Genomic DNA, 20,415 nt, shown 5'->3' with positions numbered 1-20,415 from the left:
CAACGAAATAAGGTACCGTTTGGTACCGGTACCGTATCGGTTCAATTATGAACGGTACCCAACCCTAGTCATCGTGGACTATATTGCTGTCATTGTTCATTTTAGTCAAACCATACAGTTTGAACACGAGGCGCGGCTCCAACTAGAAAACAATGTTTTGATGCATTCGATGTCCTGAATGTGCACATTAAGGCAGTACAGGAGGAGGTGCACATTAATAATCCTCCAGGACTGTAACATGCTCATGTTTAACCCAAACAGTGTGCAATGTGACTGCAGTTGGTTCGGTTCAGATGTGTTTGGTGAGCTTTTGATTTGCAGGGATTGATAAATACAGAGTGTAGACAGTGGTAACATGAGCACAATAGTTAATAATAATAATAGTCACTATTAGAGCAAATTATGCAACGAGCTCTACAAGAAATAAGGCCAGATGTCACCCAGCTGTACCCTAAGTGCAGATTAGGCTCTGTTTTAGCTGTGATTAATTGGACTTTGGCCGCCTGTCCATGTGCTGTCATTAACCCTTTAAAAGCCTTTGTAATCCATGACCGAGGCTCGTCTCCCTTTGCTCCCTTTGTTGCTGCGCTAACTGATCTGCACTGAGCTGGAAAAATCGTTGTTTCGCTTTTGACCCAGGAGGTCACTGAGGAGAATGCTGGCTGACAAAGCCTGATAGTTTTCTTAATGTGCAGTGTCCCTTTTTTCCTGGATCACATCAACAGATGGCCGTCCCAAAAGAGGCTTTTTAGTGCAATCACTTTGAGATAACGTGGAGTTAAAGCTGGTTTTTATTTCCATTTAAAATGCTGAGAGTGAAGCATCCAAATGTCGCATGGAAAACATTTCTTTATGGTTGTGTCAGCAATTGGCGTGTTTGTTTCTAGAATGTGTTTTCCCTGTTTCAGTGTGCAGCTCTTCACTGATATGTCTGAGGTTCAGATAGTCCAGCTTTCTAACCTTAATTCCCCTTTTGCTCAATGATGCGAGACCTCTTCAAGGTTGAGTTTGTTGAATGAACGAATGTCACGATGTCTGGTCATGGGTTTTTTTTTTTGTTTTTTTTTTTGCTGCCTTGAAAATGAATCAATTTCCCTGTTGAAAAATATGGCAGCGGATAAATGATAGCCCTATCTTGAGTTCTTGAGTTGTGACATCAGTTTTTCCCCTCAGATATTTTTTCGTAAGGTGTCATAAACTTAAACAATTGATCGGCGTCATCCAAAAAAAAATCAATGTCAACCCCTTGACTTTTTATCAGGTTGCCACAGCTGTGACTCACAGTTTCCTCTTTCAGTCCCACCGGTCAGAAAGCAGAAACTTTATGGAGCCTCTCTCGGGTAAATTGCCAAACGTAATTTGGTCCTCTTCACGTGAAAGCTGGGAACAGATCGATAGCCAGGTGAAACAGAGCTGAGCGAGTGAGTGATGCTCTCCATGCTCACCAAGTGTTCGATGTGCGTCAGCAAGTAGGATTTATCATCTGTTATGGCCCACAACGTGCCATCACACAACCTTGGAACGGCACCTCAGCTGCGAACATTCATTTCTCAGTGACTAAGAGCGCTCTCTGTTTATCACCAAAGACTGAAGCGTCTGTGTCCTCAATGTTTATCTTGTTCTGTTCAGACCATCACAACACTACTGCTCCTCAGAGGAAAACATCAAGAACGTGTGGATCTGTAAATAAACTCCACAGCGCTATGCTGCCCATCACTCATCTAATTCCTCTTCACTAGTGCAGTCCAGTCAGCTGACCTACTCCTGTTGGTTTGTATGTACATGTTTTAAGAGCAGTGCTTATATGTTTGTGTCTAACAGTCGAGAGCCACTTGGCGTCAAACGTCAACAAGAGCCGTCTGGTGCAGAAAGACTTGCAGGTGGCCAAGAAGCTGCAGGAGGAGGAGGATCAGAGGGCCAAGGTCCAGACCCAGAAACAGCATGTTGAAATGTGAGTGTTTCTCACACACCAACACACATTTATGAATACCACTCAGCCACAACATTAAAGCTACTGAAGTGACGTGAGTGACATTGATCATCTCGTTACAATGCAATGATCTGCTGGGAAACCTTGGGTCCTGGCATTCATCTAGATGCCACCTGACATGCACCACCCACCCAAACACTGTTGCTAGCCAAGTGCACCCCCTCATGATGGCAGTGGTCTCCCCAGCAGAGTGATGCGCCATGCCACATCAGAAAGCTGACAGAAAGCCCAAGGTGTCAATCTGGCCTTTCAGATTCCCAAGATCCCAATCCAATCAAGCAGTCATGGGACAGACAACCACTGAGAATGTCCTGTGGTGTTTAGCATTAGGGTGTTGGCGGCGTATACTTTGATTCCTGTGGGTTGTGTGCTGAAGTACCCGGACTTCCTACAGACCCTTAATCGGATTGGTATCTGCGGAATTTGGAGGCCAAGGTGATACCTTGAGCTCTTTGTCACGTTCCTTGGGTCATTATATGCATTATAACGAGATGAACAATGTGATTCACTTTAGTACAATCCCATTGGGAGAAATTGATAATAAAACTGTACACAAACACTGTATAAGTTAATTGCACATATATAATATGATAAATTACACTAGATTTAGCATTTACTGGAAAGCGCTTATCTGGTTGTAATTTTATTTAATCATCTAGGTGTAGCTGTAACCATCCTAAATGTAGAATCATGAATTTGTATTGGTCTAATTCCTGAAATTAAATGACCCTCAAACACTTCATGAAGTCACCAGAATACTTTTGCAGTGATAGCTGTGTACAGTATTTGCCGCTTCGTTGATAGCATCTGTTTCAGATTAGTGTAATCTCGTGTAATTACTCCCAAACCCTATAACCAGACAGATTTATGCTTCACCAGCAAACTGATCCATCACTCCTGCCGTAGATAACTCCAAAATGATTTATCGTTCAGAGCAGGTTTAATCCTTTTATTGTCATAAATTAGGAGGTCAAGTCTTTCATTCACTACCAGCTTGTCTATGCTCTTTCATTCAATTTGTGCTAGAGGGCATAGATGTGAATGTTTGGCTTTGTTGTCCAGGTTAGATGTACTTTTGATCACTGAGGAGACTGAGTTATACATTCAGTATCCACAAGATGTAGCTGACTTTAATGTCTGCGCTCAGTTTGTGTTAACAAAAGATCACGAAATACGCATTTTTCCAGCATTACTGAAAAAGAGAGGGAGCCTGTCTTCAGCTTGATGTGTTGTTTTAATAAACACAGAGGAGAAAACACAAGCAGCCCAAGCAGATACTTCACAGTTTTTGTGGTCTCTGTGTGGTGTCCCCATAGCCCTGATATATAATCATCTTTTCTGTTGGGTTTGGGTCAGTTTCAGCTGCACGTCCAAAGCTATGCAGACATTTAGTAGTGGGATTGCATCCCCAGGGAGAGGCCAGATGCTCCTCCACGATGCAGGCAGGCCAGTACTGCTTGTCATGCTGCACACTGCCATCCACCCAGCACCTTCCAATGCCACTTCAGATACACCCACTCTTGAGTCGCTTAACAAAACACACACAGCATCACTTAATATCTTAGTATGATCTGATGAAGGCATGCTACACACTATTTATTTTTGTCAGTTTAAGTCCTCCTGAGCTGTTAGCTGCTTGGGTCAAATACAGGTGCAATACAAGCTAGTTAAGCTGTCACTGGTCCTTTTAAGTAAAGCATTACACTTGTGTGCGTCAACACTCACAAACTGGGAATAATCTTTAATAACAGCCCTCCAGGCAGATGGTGTTGTTATCAAAATCACGTCTTAAAGACGTAAGTGAGCCAAAGCGAGCTGTTAAGATCAACATCGCATCAGGCGAGAATATTCCTGCTCCTGCCTGAAGCACACACGCTGCACGCTCTCACGACATATTAAATAACTTCAGTGTCTTATGTAGTGCGTTCACTGCTCTGTCTCTGTCTGGTGTTACATGATTAACTCAACTGTTGTGCAGATATTACTTCACTGTGGGTTCATTCATGTATACTACATTGTGAATTTATATTTTCACGATTAGGAAATGTCATGTATTTAGTGTTATTAAGTCTTAGTTTGCTGTATTAATGCAGTCAGATCTGTGAAGGCTCGAGTTATCTTTAACATCATGGCACGTTAGGCTTAAATGTACTCTATAGCTCCTTTCCAACTGGATGAAAAAGCCACTTACACCCACTAACATCTGGCTTTTGTCTTTAGTGGGAAAGGTTACAACTGCCATTCATTCCTGAGACAAATTGCTCTCCAGTATTCATGGGTATTTATTGGGTCCAGCTCCTGTCAGCCGTGATGGAAACATGACACCGGGGTAGATCACTAATTTGTGCCCCTTTGTGGCACGATGCAATGACAGGCCACCACAAACTGCGTCTATCTCCATCCAAGCAGCACTTTTGTCTGCGCTGAGTTTGAAATACAAACAAAAAAGGAACGGATACAAAAAAGAAGCAACTAACATTTTCTCTGGCCTCTTTTTACTTTTCTTTTTTACTGTTACAACGCCGTTGTGTGGTACGTTTGTGACATCAAAGGTGACACATCAGTAAAAAAATAAAAATAAAAAAAATAAAACATAAGAAAGGCATACTTGTTACTGCAGGCCATGGAAAATGAGTCTATCATCTATTTTAAGGGGTTTCCCCACTTTTAAAAAAATCTGCACATACACACTAATTTTGGTGCAAAAGGGTGAATATGATGCGTAGTATCTAAAGAAGTGAGATAATAGTATTGAGGATCAGAAGGATGGCAGCTGAAGCATCAGCAGAAAGTACTCAGAAAGAGAGACATTGAAGTACTAAACAAATATCTTTGAGAGAAACATAGGAACAAAGATAATCCTCCACATTCTTCCTCATACAATTACAGTTGTTACTAATTAAACATTGTAAGTTAGAGCTTGTATTGTTATCCATAAGCTATTATCAGTTGTATATATGTTGTAATATTCTCCAAAATCCCTCCCTATGTACACATGAACCTTGGTAACATCAGTGAGCGTCAAGACATTGAGATCGCCCAGGAAATTCAGGATCAACTGGTCCGACAGGCAGAACAACAGCGACAACAGGAAGAGAAGGATGCGGTAAGAAACACGCACCCATACTGACATTTCTGCCCAGTCAAGCACAATGTTGGTCACATGCTGCCTTCAATGACCTCTAGTATCGATGTTCTGTACTGGGTGGGTCATTCCACTTGAGTCATCACCTTGTTTGTGCCTCTTCATTGTGTTAATGGAATGACGGCTACAGTCACCTGACCTGTATTTTTTTTCCACAATGTTTATACCCTACGTAAGAGCAGAGATTTAAGTTTATTATTATACACACAATGAGATTAGACAAATGATATGGTTCAGTAGGGGTCCATAAATAAATAATTTGACATGCAAGGTATTACATGTATAGTCCTCAAGGGTGGGCTCCACCATTTTTAAAATTGACAGTGAATCTTTCAAAATAGCTGAGATGCCACGGATTATTTCTTGCCCTAAATTGAGGAAATGCTGGGTCTCATTGCTCTGTGGTTCTGTGGGAGAAAAAAAATGCACTAATTGGCCCAAGTTTGGCACACACATCGGGGACAGATGCATCTTGCCACAGTAATTTGATATGTGTGAAGCTACACTGACTGGCAAAAGAGAAAAACTGCAACTCAAAACAAAGTGACGTATTTGTCACAGATCGGCTCAAACAGAGACTTTTTTCATTCACCCGTGGGACGACATGTTTACTGTGGCCTTGTTTGTTTGTAGGCCATCGCTCGTAAGCTGCAGGAGAAGGAGATGAAAGAGGAAAAGAGGAGACAGAAGCAGCTGGAAGCAAACTTTGAGGAGGAGTACTTTGAGGATCACGGAGGTAGGGAGAGCACGAGTGGCTCATGTTGATGTGTGGCTGTTTCTGTGTGTGTGTGTGTGTGTGTGTGTGTGTGTGTGTGTGTGTGTGTGTGTGTGTGTGTGTGTCTGTCTCCTCTCTGTCAGGACACGAGAAGATATAGCTCCTCTCCCGTGGACTGGTATTTTTTCAGCTCAGGATGTGTGAGGGTGTGCTTTTGATGCTGCACAGTGCTGGAGATTGTGGCTGACTCGAGGCAATGATTTTGGAATGCATTTATAAGCTTATAATTAACCTTGAAGGGAGGCTTACATGTTCCTACAGAGAAATAATTTGTCATTTCGCTCCCATTCAAGAGCAAACACCGGCGTAAATGGGTTTAACAGTGCTCCAGTTTTAAGATCCAGCTAGAATGTGCATTGATAGCAGATTTTACCTCAGATATTAAATGAATATCTGGTTAGTGGGTAATGAATGCATTGAGGAAAGCATTTAGATGTCACATACCCGCAAATCTGTATTTGTTATGCTTCTATAACATATTTGTCCCAGTGTCACATATTGGAATCTGTTTCAAGTCTTTTCACGCACACGTCACCCGACAGCGTGATTCATCCCACTGGAGGTCTGTTTATTTTCTGCTGAAAGAAAAACAGCAGCTCATTTATAATCTCCCTCTCTTCTTTGACTTCTTTGTAAATAGTGTAACCCTGTGTCAGGTAACCTGCGCAGGCAATTCACCTTAAGATCGGGGTTGATCCTGCATCCTGCGTCATCTCCATGTTGACAAATGCAGGTTCAATTATGGTTCTTTTTATAGTAAAGTGCTATCAGCTTGTCAGCATGAGAACGGCAGCAGTCTGACAGTGTGTGGCTTGGTCTGAATGCAGTTTTAGTTCTTGACCCGTAGGTGTGACTTTGAGTATAAGAGGAAAGCATATTTCACACAGTTATAATGTTCCCTTCTGACTCATAAAAGTTTGGCTTTTTTCTCCGCAGCTTTGTCAGCCTGCTGACTCTAATCTGGCAGATTGACTCCCAGTTTTGCTGCTTCAACCCTTGGCCATGTTGTGTTTGGATTTTGTTTGTGTTCAGCATACACACCATACTCTTATCATTCCAAGATGGTTAGCAAAGGAGGAAAATAACAATCAGTCTCGACTTTCTCTGCTTTGCTTTTCGGTGCCTAGGGCCCAGTTCTTCAGAAGTAATCTGATCAAATTTCGGCTTTCAAATTGGATCAAATCATACAGTAAGGTTGTTCAAATGAAATAAAGGATTCTGAAATTGTATTAGTGGTAAAACTTTTGAATTTGTCAAATAATGCAACATTTGACTCATGTCATAGATAGACAGACAGATAGATATTCTGCACTTCATTTGTTTGTGTTTCTAGTCAAAGTAGATAAAATAGGTGTGAGCGATTATACTCGATGTATCGCGGCTTGTTTCACTTGACATGTATAAAAAAACTGCTTCGCAAACAGAGTTTAAATTATCACCTCATTTTTAACTCACCGGTACAAGACATGCTTCAGCGTTTCAGTTCTCCTTTGCTCTTTATGACTCTCTTCCTCTCAAACACAAAAAGAAAAAAGACCCAAACATGATTCATCACACACTCCTGCACTCCTCCAGGCCACTCTCTTCTGGCCGATAGTGTGTGAGCAGGTGAGGCGTGTGTTTTTGTATCTGCGGAGCTGCAGACCACCACTCTTAAGTCGCATTTTGCAACCATGGAGCACCAGTGCAACTTGCGACTTTGACACCAAAACACCTTAACAACAAATTAAATTATCACGTCATTTTTTTCCCTTTCTCTCACAGACAAAAACAAACAAAAAAAAGACTCATCACACACATGATTCATCACACACTATCTTTAGCGCTGAAGACTGCCACTGTTCAGTCGCATTTTGCAACCATGGAGCACCAGTGCAACTTGCAAATAGTAGAACTGGAGAGGTGTTAGTTTATTTCACAGTGAATAAATTCTCATGTTCAACAGCGCCGCTGTAACAGTTTAACTTTGTGCGAACTGCTGACAGCTGACTGTTGACTGGAAGCTTAAAGTTCACAGCAAAAACATCAACACTTTCAGCCTGAGACAAGCCTAGTGTATAGAATAAAAGCACCAGTGGTTCTGCTTGGATTTATTTCATTATATCAACACTTTAACTCAATTATAATGGTACTTGTAGCACTATTTTATTTAACTTCATTAAACAGCAGTTAATTTTATTATATAACAGTTTACTTTATTAAACTTTAGTGTAACTGAAGTTTACTGAAGTGCTTTGGTATTTTCTATTTTCTAGTCTACAGTGGTTTAGAGTAGATTTTGAAATGTACATATCAACTATTGCAAAACAGCCTAAAAATATTGTGATATCACACAAAAAGTATTTTAACTTTCATTTATCACTTAATATAAATAACAATGACACAGTCAAGAGTAGTTTCTAGCAACTGCATCCCCTGTATTCTCTGCAGTGCACATACAGTTTATTCCAGAGACTTTCACTGCTAGTGTGCTGTATTACACTTTGGGTTATTATTGTCTACTTACTAAGAGGAGTTTAAGGTTTTTCTATCTCTCAGCCTTTCAGGATATGAGTGGAAGTTAAACATGAGATGCAAAACAGGACAGAAGGACGGGCACAGTCGTAAACAAAGACTAACTGCTGTAGAGGTGCTTAGAGAGTGCAGTGTCTCTGTCTACACTTTGTTGACATAAACACGACTGCGAAAATGTTCCCAGCTGTCAGTCTACCTGTCCTGTTGTGTCTGTATAGATCACCAGCTGTCCAGGTGCTTTACCTCCATCTAAAGATGTCACACATGGCAGGTGGTCGGGATACAGCCTCAGTTCGTCCTTGCTGACCGTGCAACTCTGCCCTGCTATATTTATACTAGAATATTTGTGCCACTGCCAAGCTCACTATGTTTGCAGTATTGCCTTGCAAGTTGCATAACTGCTCACCTATAATGTCCCTGCTCTTTGTGTGTGTGTGTGTGTGTGTGTGTGTGTGTGTGTGTGTGTGTGTGTGTGTGCATTCAACTGTGGCAGTGTGAATGTACACACAGTAGAACAGGCCTGACGTCACAGTGAGTAATCAGATACATTTCATGCAGGTTACAGGTTTGTCACTCTGCACAAAGTGTTCAGCTTGAGGCTCGATCTCTGAGCAGTTTCACCATCTTGTGCTTGTGAGTGTTTCATTTTAAATCTCCGTCCCACTAGTTTTTATATCCTCCTTAGGCACATAGGCGCACTCACACACACACACACACACACACACACACACACACACACACACACACACTTCTGAGAAATCATGTTGCTTTTCATCCAGCCATGTAATTGGCTGCTCCTCTCAGGAAATGAGGGGCTGCTAGCTGTGTTTGTCTTAATCCAGTGGATTACAGTTGCAGACAAACCAGCATGGGGGAGAACCTGTCTCCACTTGACAGATACACCAATGGGGAAAAATTGGGAGGAGGAGAAAAAGTGTATTTGAAAGTGAGATAGGACAGAAGAGAGCAAACGCTGAAGCTAGCCCAGAGAAGGTACGAGTCAGGCTGTCTTTGTACCCGCCTCCTTTTTCAATAGGTTGAACGTAAACAAAGTCTTGTCGATGAGACGTCAAACAGCCGGTTAGATTACTTGAATTCCATTGAGCTGACTGAGTGCTGGCCTCTGCTGTGTGCTTCCTCAAGGTGCTTTTCCACTCATTTGTTTTCATTCAAACATTTGTCAGTCACAGGCCAACTCCCAGCACGATGGTTTTCGTAAGACATGAACATGTTGTTCTCAAACTCAAGTTCAGTTTTACCCCTTTTAAGTCAATCATGCTCTTGTTAAAACACAGTATTGGCTTTTATTGCATGATGTGTGCCACACATTAGTTTTGAATTATGTCCATCAAACAACAAGTTGTTAAAGAACAAAAACAAGTGTTTGGAACTTTTCCATTCTTTAGGACTATCCTGCATTAATATACCATCTTTATTTAGGCTTTAAACACTTGTTGCCTTTGTTAAAATAATCCCAGGGTAGTAACCACATCTAAACATTTTGGGAGCAGCTCATTCTTACACTCTTTACAACTTGTCTTTTGACCATCACTGGCCTCACAGGTGCTTGTCTAACCCAGTGCTTACTAACCATCTTACCGTACGTCATTCCAATCCCATCTATGTTTTTTTTTTTTTTTCACATTTCCATGTTTGCATCAACCATCATCTTCATCATTCTCTCCACACTGCCCTCATCCCACCCTCGCTCCTTCTTCTCTGCCTTGTTCAGCTGCACGAAGACCCCTTGACTTGGACAAACCCGCTCGTCACAAGTCCCCAGGCAGACACGATGCCTATGCTCCAGTGAGCTCACATAGGGATCACTCCCCAGATTATAGCTCAACAGAGCCCAAAACGAGCAGGTACCCAAGGCAGGACCCAGTAGCACCCCACAGCCGCTCCAGATACCCTGAGCACTACCTAGTGGCAGAAGGGGGGCGAAGCAGACATGCAGATCCGTATCCAGAGCACCTGCTGCCCTCTAGAGCCAAGCATGGGGACAGGTACCCACATTATGAGCCCACAGAGACTGGCAGAGCCAGGGGCCCAAGCTGGGAGGACACAGAGATAGTGGTGAGGAGGAAGGAAAGACCAGGCAGACCACCTCCACCACAAAGCCAAGTAGATAGAGACAAGGCTTGGGACAAAAAACGGGACAGGCAACATAACCGAGACAGGGGCAGAGACCCGGAATGGGAGAGGCATATTGGCAAGGAGCAGAGGAGAGACAGGGAGCAGGACCTCAGGGGGGCAAGAGCAGCAGGAAGAGACAGAGAAAGATCCAGAGAGAGAGGACTGAGTGGGGACAGAGAAAGAGACAGGCAGAGACAGAAAGACAAAGACAGGCAACGAGTGAGAATCAGGAGCATGGAGAGAGGACTTGACGACGAGCCTGGGCACAGCAGGGACTGGCCGAGGGAGGGCAGGGCTTCTTGGGAGGAGGAAGGGGATGATGGTGAGAGGGAGAGAAGGGCTGGGGGCCGGCAGCGCGTCCACTCCGGCCCTGACGAGGTGTTTGACGAGCTGGAAGAGCAGGGTGAGGGTCCTGGCAGGGAACGCAGTCATTCTCACCCCAGCGAAGATACAGGTACCGCCTGAGCCCCCCTCTCGGCTCTGCGGGTGTGTTTGTGTGGTGTGCTGCAGTTGCTTTTTTGCTTGGGCAATCTCAGGTGGTGGGTTGATCTAGCATCGCAATCACTAATGAACACACTAATTTCTTCTCTTCTCATGAGAGCAACAACTATTCCAAAAGTAATTTCTGATGAGTGATGTGATTCAGATTTTGATGGTTTGGAATAATTGGATTTGTTGCTGTTGTGCTGTGGGGTTTGCTCACTCTTGTATTGTCTGCTGGGTTTTGTATTGAGCAAGAAAAGATTACACTGTGCTGAGACTGAAATGTGTGCTGTGATTTTTGGAGTAGAATAGCTTCCTGGATTTTGATGAGCTAAAATTTGGCATTCACAAAGGGTTTCAGGGCTGGCGATCTGGTTGCATTTAACAAAACACAGTGATGAACACCAGTAGAGAAGCTCTTAAGCCCTTTTTGGTGCCTTGTGGCTTTAATCCAACTGTGAATGTATCTGTTTTGGTGCTGTAATTATGAATCACTTGATCAGTCAGAAAATTATTCTGATCATTCTAATTATTTTGTCATTTATCAAGAGAAAATTCCCCCCAAAAATCAGGCAAAATAAGAAATTGAAAAACAGCCCTGGGCGATTTCCTGATCTCTGTAAGATTTAACAATGAAGAATAAAGAAATCAACCGATTATTGGCTAATGTAAATAATCCTTAGTTGGCAGCCCTTATCTGTTAATAAAATTTGGTGACACCCGCAGGTCGTATCGTGCACCGAGTGAGTGGAGCAGTGGTAGCAGAAACGGAGTATGGAGTGAGCGAGGCCACCAAGGGGCTGACGAAGCTTGATATCCGTGAGCAGGAGCTGAAGGACATGGAGGTGGCCAGGAAACTGCAAGAGGAGGAAATCAAGGTGAGGAAGGGACCGGGAAAGGGTTAGATTTAGTTTATATGTGCATATAAAAGGTAAACAGTTTTATGCATGAGATTAAAATCAAATCGAACAACTGAAAAAAGCAGAGACCCCAGAGAAAATGACAGGTATCTTATTGTACATACATGTTATGCATTAACAGTTGCTCCCACCGTTAAGCTGCTGTGTTCTGCTGTGCAGTTTGTGCATGTAAACCAAGACCTAATTAAACTTGATATTACTGAAGGCTGCAAAGAGCAACCCAGCTTCTGAATGATGCTTGAATGGGAAGTCAGGTCAGATATAAAACGTTAGTGAGCTGATAATAAATTTGTTATCAGAGTCTGACAGAAGGCTTATGATAAGTCTGACACAGAAATAATAGGCTCATTGTAACTAGTACAGTATCGGTTCTGTACACTGTTGGTCTCGTGGGGAATTTTTCAGCCGTCTATAGAATTCGTTTAATAGCATGAGAAAAATTATAAAAGAAAAAGCATGTAAGGTCACTTAAATTATGTGTGAAGTCTACTTTTCATTTGGCATGTTTAAAGGTGTACTATGCAGGATTGTCAGTTGCTGTTTGTAAACATGCCCACCGGTGAAAGTGAAAGTAAAGCCTGGCACCTGGTCACGTCCTTTTTATAAAGTCCAGACCTCACCTGAGTGCTGTGGGGGGACACGCCCATAAATGCCTGAGCACAGAAAATAAGAAAGTACAGGCAGAGGGTAGAGTCTCTGCAGATAAATACACCTCCACACACTCCTATTGGGTCATAAGTTGAGAGGGATTGCTTCTGTATGAGTCTACACATCGTAGTATATCTATAAATAATCATGCAACTACACTGTTGCAGCAGCTTCAATATCTGGAGCAAATGTTGTGAGAAAGACGCACAGGAATGGCACGATGTGATAAATACGCCTAACAGTCTTTGCTGTAAATGACTTGAGGCCTGAAAAAACATACTTTAAAGCCTCAACCTCAATCGTTTCCTATGTTATATAACATCGGGACAGTGTGTTCTTGTGTTCTACTCCGGGGAGAATGTGACTTTTTGATTGTTCTCTGGTTTCAGGCCAGCAAGATGCATGTGCGTGCAGCCCAAGTGGCACAGGATGAGGTGAGTGGGCATGAAGTATGGAAACTTTCCTTATGTTCTGTGTCTTCTTTTTATATCCTTTCATTTCCTGAGCCGAGCCAATTGAATTAACTTAATTGTCATATAACCCTGAGTATATAAAGCCACATCTAAACCAGACTGACCCAAGATTATGTAAGAAGATCGCTTCTACTACAGGAAGTGACCTTATAGTTATTTAATGCTCTTTTAAGTATGGCTGTGAAACAGGTGTTTTCTACATGCAGATCTCATATTTACAGAATGTATAGTACAAATATGATGTGATGGGAAACGGAATCGACCTGCCGCCTACACGCTGAGTCACAAAGGATTTGGAGGTTTTTCTGTGGTCGTGTTCATGATCTAGTTGATGTGGATGTGTCTGATGTCTCGTTCCGGCAGGAAATCGCCCGACTGATAATGGAACAAGAGAAGAAGGAGTACAAGAGGAATCGAGAGCGGGAGCATGACAGAGAGCGGGAGAAAGACAAGGAGCGGGAGAGGGACAGGGAGAGGTTGGCCATGGAAAGGAGGCGGGCAGAGGGAGACTACAGGGTAATTTTCCCTAACCATACTCCATTTTAAAATGTGTGCTTTAGGGTGGAATATTTTTGCAGCCTCTGACTTTATTTTCTGTGAAAGTGCGTTTCCACTGTGGTACCAGAACCATAATTTTTGCTGCTTTCCAGCCAAACTCAGAGGAAGTAGTGCGGCCCCGAACACGAGACGAGTATGAATACCAGAGGCAGAGGAACCACAAGCCTGCTAGGTACAAGATTCATTACTGCTCATGACCAAATATTTCCAGTCAGTCAAGAAGAAGAAACTCAATTATTTCATTAATTTCCTGTCTCTGTTGTTTCCTCTGTGTCTCTGTCTTTCCCTCTGTGTGTCTCAGGCCTCCTCAGCCTCGTGCACCAAACTATGAGAATGTGAACTCTGGTGGCTACGGCTACGTGGACCAAGCTGTTCCGCCTCGCGCTCCCACTAGACCTGAGGCTGCTTACAAAGGTATGATGTCCGCGTGACAGAGCGGCTGTGTTGCTTGATTTTAGCAAAAAGTCATATCAGACTAAATAAGGATGGACCCCAGCGCCGTGATTGTATTGGGTAATTGTGCATAATTTTATCTGTTCCCCCAAATCTGGTGCTTAAATGTGGTAAATTTCTGCACACATTTACAACAAATAATGTTCAGTCAGTGTTTGCACTGGTGTGGAATGTGGCCCGTGGGCGGACTGGCCGGAATGCTGCATGAGACAGACCAACTTCCGTCCCCTGCACGGCTATGTCTGCCTCTGCTGTTGTTGCATCTCTCAGTAACATATACAGACAGGTTTCAATGATGTTATCTTGGCTAAAACGTAGATTTACGCTCAGAAAAAAGCAGCGGAACCTGAGGGGACTAGCGCAAACAGCACAGCCAGTGATGTCAGTGTTGACAACAGTAATCCTCTGGGTCTCCAAAACAGGTAACTGTAACGTTAGTAAAGTGAAGCAGCAATCCAAAGACACGTGCCAGGCTAACTGGCTTACAGTTTACAACAGTGAAATGAGCTGTTCGATTTGTAAAATGTACAGTACTGCGCATTTTATGCTTTACGCTTTTATAAAAGTGAACTTAAAGTTGCTCGGACAGAGTTTCTCATACAGCAGGGAAAGGATGAAAATGGAACACGGAGACAAAAGAACAGCAGGAGCTGCCAAAAGAAAGACTAAGGATCAGTGATGGAAGTATTCAGGTCTTTTCCTTTAAAAGTAGCCATACATTAATATAGAAATACTTTGTTACAATTAAAAGTTCTTTATTCACAATCTTACTTAAGTAAAGGTATAAGGTAGCAAAAAATAGAAATACGCAATTTAAGTACCTCACAATTGCACTTACACTACTTGAGCAAGTGTATTTTCTTCATTAATTTAATCACAAATTGTATATTGTTAACATCACTGCTCACTATTTTTCTTTTACCATATTAGATCTTTATTCTTTCGGACAATTTTCATAGCTTAATGTGATTCTTTTCTCATGGTACTCTTAGCTGTGTGCGTGCACAAAACATGACTGTCCCGACTGCAAATATTCTGGGAAGGAAGTGTTGATTCTAAAGTTACTAAAGCTAGAAATATGCAAGTAGATTTCCTCTGCTCACACACACTAACCATAATGTATTAATCCTGAAAAAATAAATGGACAATACTTGCTCAATGAGTGTGTTGTGGCTGTTAGATAATGGCATTAATCGGGAAGTTGGTGTTAAAGTAAAAAACCTCATTCCTTTGATGTATGAAAACAAGGGGTGCAAAAAATGTATGTTTATTTGTTTATATGTATATATGTTTATTGTTTATTTGTTTGTATACTATGAATTCAAGAGTAGTTAAAAAGCGCTCTGCTTGTTTCTGTACATTTGTTTCTTTCTCATCGTTACTCTTTCGGATTTTTTTGCAAATATATAAGCACAGGGTGTAACACGAAAGGGAAGAACACTAAACAAAATCAAAAATAAAACAACAGCCAGTAAACAGTTGCCTTTCTTAGTAAGATGACAGTTAAGAGATGACAGGAAATGAACCAGAGGTGTTGCAGCAGCAGATGGTCTTCGCCTCAACCTCTCGACCAGCAGAGCGCCCTGATTAGTGATGCATTTCACAGAGAGATAAACAGTGCTTGTTTCACATGAGCAGAAGACTTACGTGAAGAAAGCAGACAGCAGAAATAAATCCCAGATCTCAAAGAAGACAAACCGATGTCTGGAAAGTGCAAAAACAACACAACAACTATGATCCAACTTAAATTGTGTTGTGATGTATGAAGCTGCTGATAGATCTCTCTGTCTCCTCCATCTTTTCCAGGTGCCTATTACAAGCGGTGACTCAGGCTCTCCACCATGTCCAGACATGCTGTCAATCCTCCTTCGTCCCCCTTTTTTTTTCTTATTTATCTTTTTGTTTTTAACCATTCGCACTCTGTTGACCAAAAGCCTTGGGACAATCTAATGAGTTGGCAATGGGATTGTTTTTTTAATACCCTCCAAAGTTAGTAAAGGAAGTGGGTCTGTGAGTGCTGGAAGCACACTCATCTTTTCCTTTTTTTTAATTTGTAAATTGTAATGAATATTATTATTATTATTTCTTTTAACTGACTCAACATCAACAAGCCAATATGGCAGCCTCCTGACATTGACCCCCCCCCCCCTTTAGCTGTTGGAAACAGAGGAACTGGCGCCTCACCTTCTGTCGTCATCATGTGCTGATGTTCGTCCCATCTGTGGACCATGCCGTCACAAGGGCTCAAGGCCTCTGCTGGATATAACCATGCAATCTCAAAATCCCTCATGACTCTTTCATGGGACGTGCCTGGCTGCTACAGTGTCTTAGATACCAACATGGCAGCTGCTTTGTACATCCATGCTGCAGTTCTGTTCTCATCACATTGCGCAACGAGACTCAACAGGCCCTCTCCATGTGCCACACAGCATACGACCCCGGAGGGATACGCTCCTGTTGCTGTATTCAAACTACACACAAAACATAAGCCTTTATCAAGATGCTGGTAGTTTTGGCTTTGACCTGTTGTACCACCTTGTTCCAGTGCAGAGGAGGTGGAGCTTTGTGATGATCCATGGACATTTAACTGGCTGTCGTAGGCTGTCGTCTTCTGCTTGTGAGGGGCACTTTTCAACCCCGTCACCCTTCAAACTGTGGATGGATGATACTCTTGTGTATGACTCACTGTTTCTATGTGCATGCTTACTGAAAGTGTACAACTGTGTACCTGCATTTCAGCTCTATATCAAACTATCTGGCTCCCTCTTTGTTGTCAGAAAGGGCTAAAGCCACAAGAAGCCAATAATCTCTCTCTTTGTGAATGAACAAAATATGTCAGCTCATATACTGCTGTACAATATATCACCTTTCTGCCACTCCACATCGGCCTCGTCATTTACAAACCAAAACTGGCCCGTAAAAGAACCAGTACCAAAATGAAATGCATGTACATTGCTTGTCTGTGTCAAACCTGAACTCATGCTTGTGCTTACGGCACAGACGTTGTGCGATTGAATATTTGCTCCTGTTTTATTTAAATGTAAATATCTTTTTTGTTTTCTTAATTTTGCTACCAATTCTGTTCCCCATTTTGGAAAACACACGCTTCTCTTTTCATTCCTTTTCTTTATCTCCCACTTGTTATATTTGTTCAGAAAGGGAACCTTTATATTTTATTTTTTTACAGTATTTTGTTGGTCTTTCCTCAGATTGTCTCCTCTAAAAGTTTCCCCGCTGTCACTTCCAGTCCTCTTCTTTGTGTCCAGCTCAAAGGCAGACGTCACTTCCTGCCTGCAGAAAAGACAAACATTCCCACAATAGAAGGCGTCTGGATGGAGGAAGATCAGTCACAGGATCAGCTCTAATTTATATTACTACTACTCAAAGGGACCTATTTTAGCATTTTTACAACTCCGGGATCCATTATTTTCTGTTCATATGGAATAAGGGTGATGAGGAAAATGAAGAACACAATCAGGCTTTTAAGTTTACTGATATTTTTTCTGGTGGCCACAAAGTGACTCTTTGACCATTCAGTGCTGCTTCCAAGTTCACACGTCGTAATAAATGTTGAAATTATAAACCGCCTTCCAGAATGACTCCCTCCCCATTCAGAGAAAGTGTGAGATGTTTGCGTTGCCAAGGACAAACACACAGATGTTATGGAGATATATGATGTGCTAACTGTTGACAGAATGAGATTTGTGCCATATGTTTGTAATTGTTTTCAGGGATTTGAAAATGGGAAGAGCTTAAAGTAGTTGTGGTTGTAGCAGAGCTACCACACCCACAGAGGTGGGACTCCTTATTTATTCTTTGGTGAGAGCACCACCGTGTGGACGTGTTGAAAACTGAGGGGGAAAAAAAGTACAAAATTGATGAGATCAGGATGCCTCTTTGTGTATTTGTGGATGTTGTGCATCAGACATTACTTTGGGATCAAGTGCTGTCTACATCAAACATCGAGTGCTATGTTTTTTTATGTTCTTTAATCCAGGGCTTGTATGCAATCTACAGATCATGAATCAACTCATGTTGGCACTTGCTGTAACAGAACTTTTTTTTAAGTAAAATGAATTAACAAGTTGCTTTTATCTATAGCATCTCAAAATGTAATAAACTGTATCAGCATTTCCACTGTTCATGAGTGCGACTCATTCAGTCACAGTGAGGCCCCTGAAACACCTGAGGCCGCTCAGCGTGTCGCAGTTCAACCTGTTAAACGGAGGCCTCAAATAACCCTCGAGGAATACCTTAAGGTTTCTTTGAGTCATTTATACACCACACTTTGCGTTTTTATTGTCAGAATGTTGCCTCACCACAGAATACACACCGTCTACCTGTAGTACAGGTTTTAAGCTTTTCAGGAAAGACGGAAAAGGCATTTTGTTTGTGTTATCTTAAGCTGCATCTCGTCCCTCCAGCCACTGACCTGCTGGAACTACAGGCCCACAGCAAATCTACATTACAAAAATAGCATATTTAAAATTGCAGCAGTGTTGCCTGACGCCCAAGGGTCATCTGAATGTTAAATAATGTCTCACTCACCTGTTAGCAGTGTTATTGCAGGTAGTGCTGGTCAGTATTCACACAAATTCACTCTGCACCTCGGCTTTATCAAATGAACCCAGGCTTGAAGAAACCTGTTTGAGCTGTGTAGACCTCCAGCTGTTTGCGTACACAAATATTAACCACAAGCTAAAAGACTGCTAAGACAAAGCTCTTCCATGTAGTGAGTTCCGCACAATCATTCCTCATTTATTTCTGCAGGAACAGCCACACAAATACATTCACTGTGAGCAGAAGCTAATATACAACATTCCACTTTGATCCTGACTCATCTCAAACTCAATAATGTGCCATCACTTCCTTGTGCATAGTGTCAGGTAGTCTTTTATTGTCAACAGTTTTAATAAATCATGCCACTTGCAAGGAAAGTACAGAGTTACACCCATCATCTGAGAATGGCTGAGTGGATCTGGTTCACCAACATACCTGACATACTGATGCCTCGTCTGCATGTGGTAACACCACTGCCATGCCCTCAGTGGGATATGTCACAACCAAACTACTGGTAGCTACACCTCCATAACCAGAAAAGCAGCCACTGCTGTTGTTTGGAGATTAAAAAGTGTCGAAAGCAGACAGGATCTGTTTTGCTCCTGGTGGCCTTGAAAATTAAAATGCTCTTCAGATGAGATGTGTTAAAAGAGGAGGACCACCATGTGGCTATGCAGCTTTAACAGATCAATACATTCTACAGTCAAGATGCAGATTTAGCTCTCCAGGCAGCTGAGCTCAGCAGAGTTTCATGCTGGCATCTATTTGGCCCTCTTCCTCCTCACAGACATCAGACATTTGTCCAAAGCAGAGATCAATTCTGTACCTCAGTCTGAAGACTGCAGTCAAACTACAATCCATCCAAACCTCCACTGTGGCTCCTCTCTTTGGCCTTGGATGCATGTTACACACACGACCAGAAACAATGACTGAAATTTTTGAAAACAGAAATTCCCAGGCAAAGTTTCCAGCTGTATGGGCAACAGAAACTGTGAGACAACCCCCCCTGTGAAAAAGAAACAAGAGTTATTACCAGCAATATAAAGCTTAGCTGCGCGTCACAGGAGGCCTGCATGTTTGATCGTGCTCCTCTTACACTGGCTGCATCACAAACACTCACACACTCACACACACAATAATCCTGTAGCTCACATCTGCAAGCAAATATTGATTCATGTTCATGTGCTCAAACTCGTTTGATGCGCTGGGTTCATTAATTTGACTCATCACCGTGGAGCACACGATCATTCAACAGCCGCGACAGGTGTTTGCACTGAAAACTGACAAAGGAGCACGATCACACGCACCGTGACGAGCAGGTGACACTGTTGCATAACTGCTAAACTGAACAATAAGTATCAATAAGTATGAGCAGGTAATTGAACTCACCTGTCCTCCAGGTAATCAAGTGGCACCAGAGTGATGAAGGAGCTGCCGTATTCACCGAGGGAGTGAAATGATCTCTGAGGACTGAGTGTTTTTTTTCTCCTGTGTCTCACCTGGCAGGTAAGAGGGTGAGTGCTGCTGTCTATCAACTGCTGCACGCCGTGTTGAGACACGAAGACACACCCACTTATTACAGAGACAGAGAGAGGAGGAGGAGGAGGAGGTGGGGGACTACCTACACACTACATACTGCAGGTCTGCAGGTTTCTGTCTATCCAGCTCACAGAGAGAGGAAATAAAAGCATGTGCTCCCTCCACTCTTTGATAGGAGATCTGTAAAGGAAAAAGTGCCAGTCACTTTAATGCAATGCCTC

The 20,415-nt window shown here is 42.5% G+C and overlaps 1 protein-coding gene and 1 long non-coding RNA gene across 3 annotated transcripts in view; one reads left to right on the top strand and one right to left on the bottom strand.

The window, feature by feature from the left end:
• Window positions 1–18,230, top strand: part of ccdc50a (coiled-coil domain containing 50a) — a 25,677-nt gene extending 7,447 nt beyond the window's left edge. Inside the window, exons 3-12 of one of the 2 annotated variants that reach the window (XM_050054971.1) lie at window positions 1,822–1,951; window positions 5,006–5,096; window positions 5,769–5,871; window positions 10,157–11,014; window positions 11,770–11,921; window positions 13,001–13,045; window positions 13,448–13,600; window positions 13,735–13,814; window positions 13,944–14,056; window positions 15,902–18,230. In XM_050054971.1, the coding sequence (XP_049910928.1) occupies window positions 1,822–1,951; window positions 5,006–5,096; window positions 5,769–5,871; window positions 10,157–11,014; window positions 11,770–11,921; window positions 13,001–13,045; window positions 13,448–13,600; window positions 13,735–13,814; window positions 13,944–14,056; window positions 15,902–15,921 (1,745 nt within the window). In that variant the 3' untranslated portion in view covers window positions 15,922–18,230. The remainder of the gene's footprint in view (window positions 1–1,821; window positions 1,952–5,005; window positions 5,097–5,768; window positions 5,872–10,156; window positions 11,015–11,769; window positions 11,922–13,000; window positions 13,046–13,447; window positions 13,601–13,734; window positions 13,815–13,943; window positions 14,057–15,901) is intronic. The other variant, XM_050054972.1, reaches the window with a different exon arrangement.
• LOC126396720 (uncharacterized) lies at window positions 16,233–20,174 on the bottom strand. Its single transcript, XR_007570590.1, has 2 exons — window positions 20,045–20,174; window positions 16,233–19,661 (listed from the first exon to the last, which is right to left on the bottom strand). It is a non-coding gene; the product is annotated as an uncharacterized LOC126396720 (long non-coding RNA).
• Window positions 20,175–20,415: the final 241 nt, after the last annotated feature.

Source organism: Epinephelus moara, chromosome 10 (genome assembly GCF_006386435.1).
Source record: "Epinephelus moara isolate mb chromosome 10, YSFRI_EMoa_1.0, whole genome shotgun sequence".
NCBI lineage: Eukaryota > Metazoa > Chordata > Actinopteri > Perciformes > Serranidae > Epinephelus > Epinephelus moara.
Note: the sequence above shows the minus strand (reverse complement) of the source record. Positions and strands in the feature narration are given on the sequence as shown.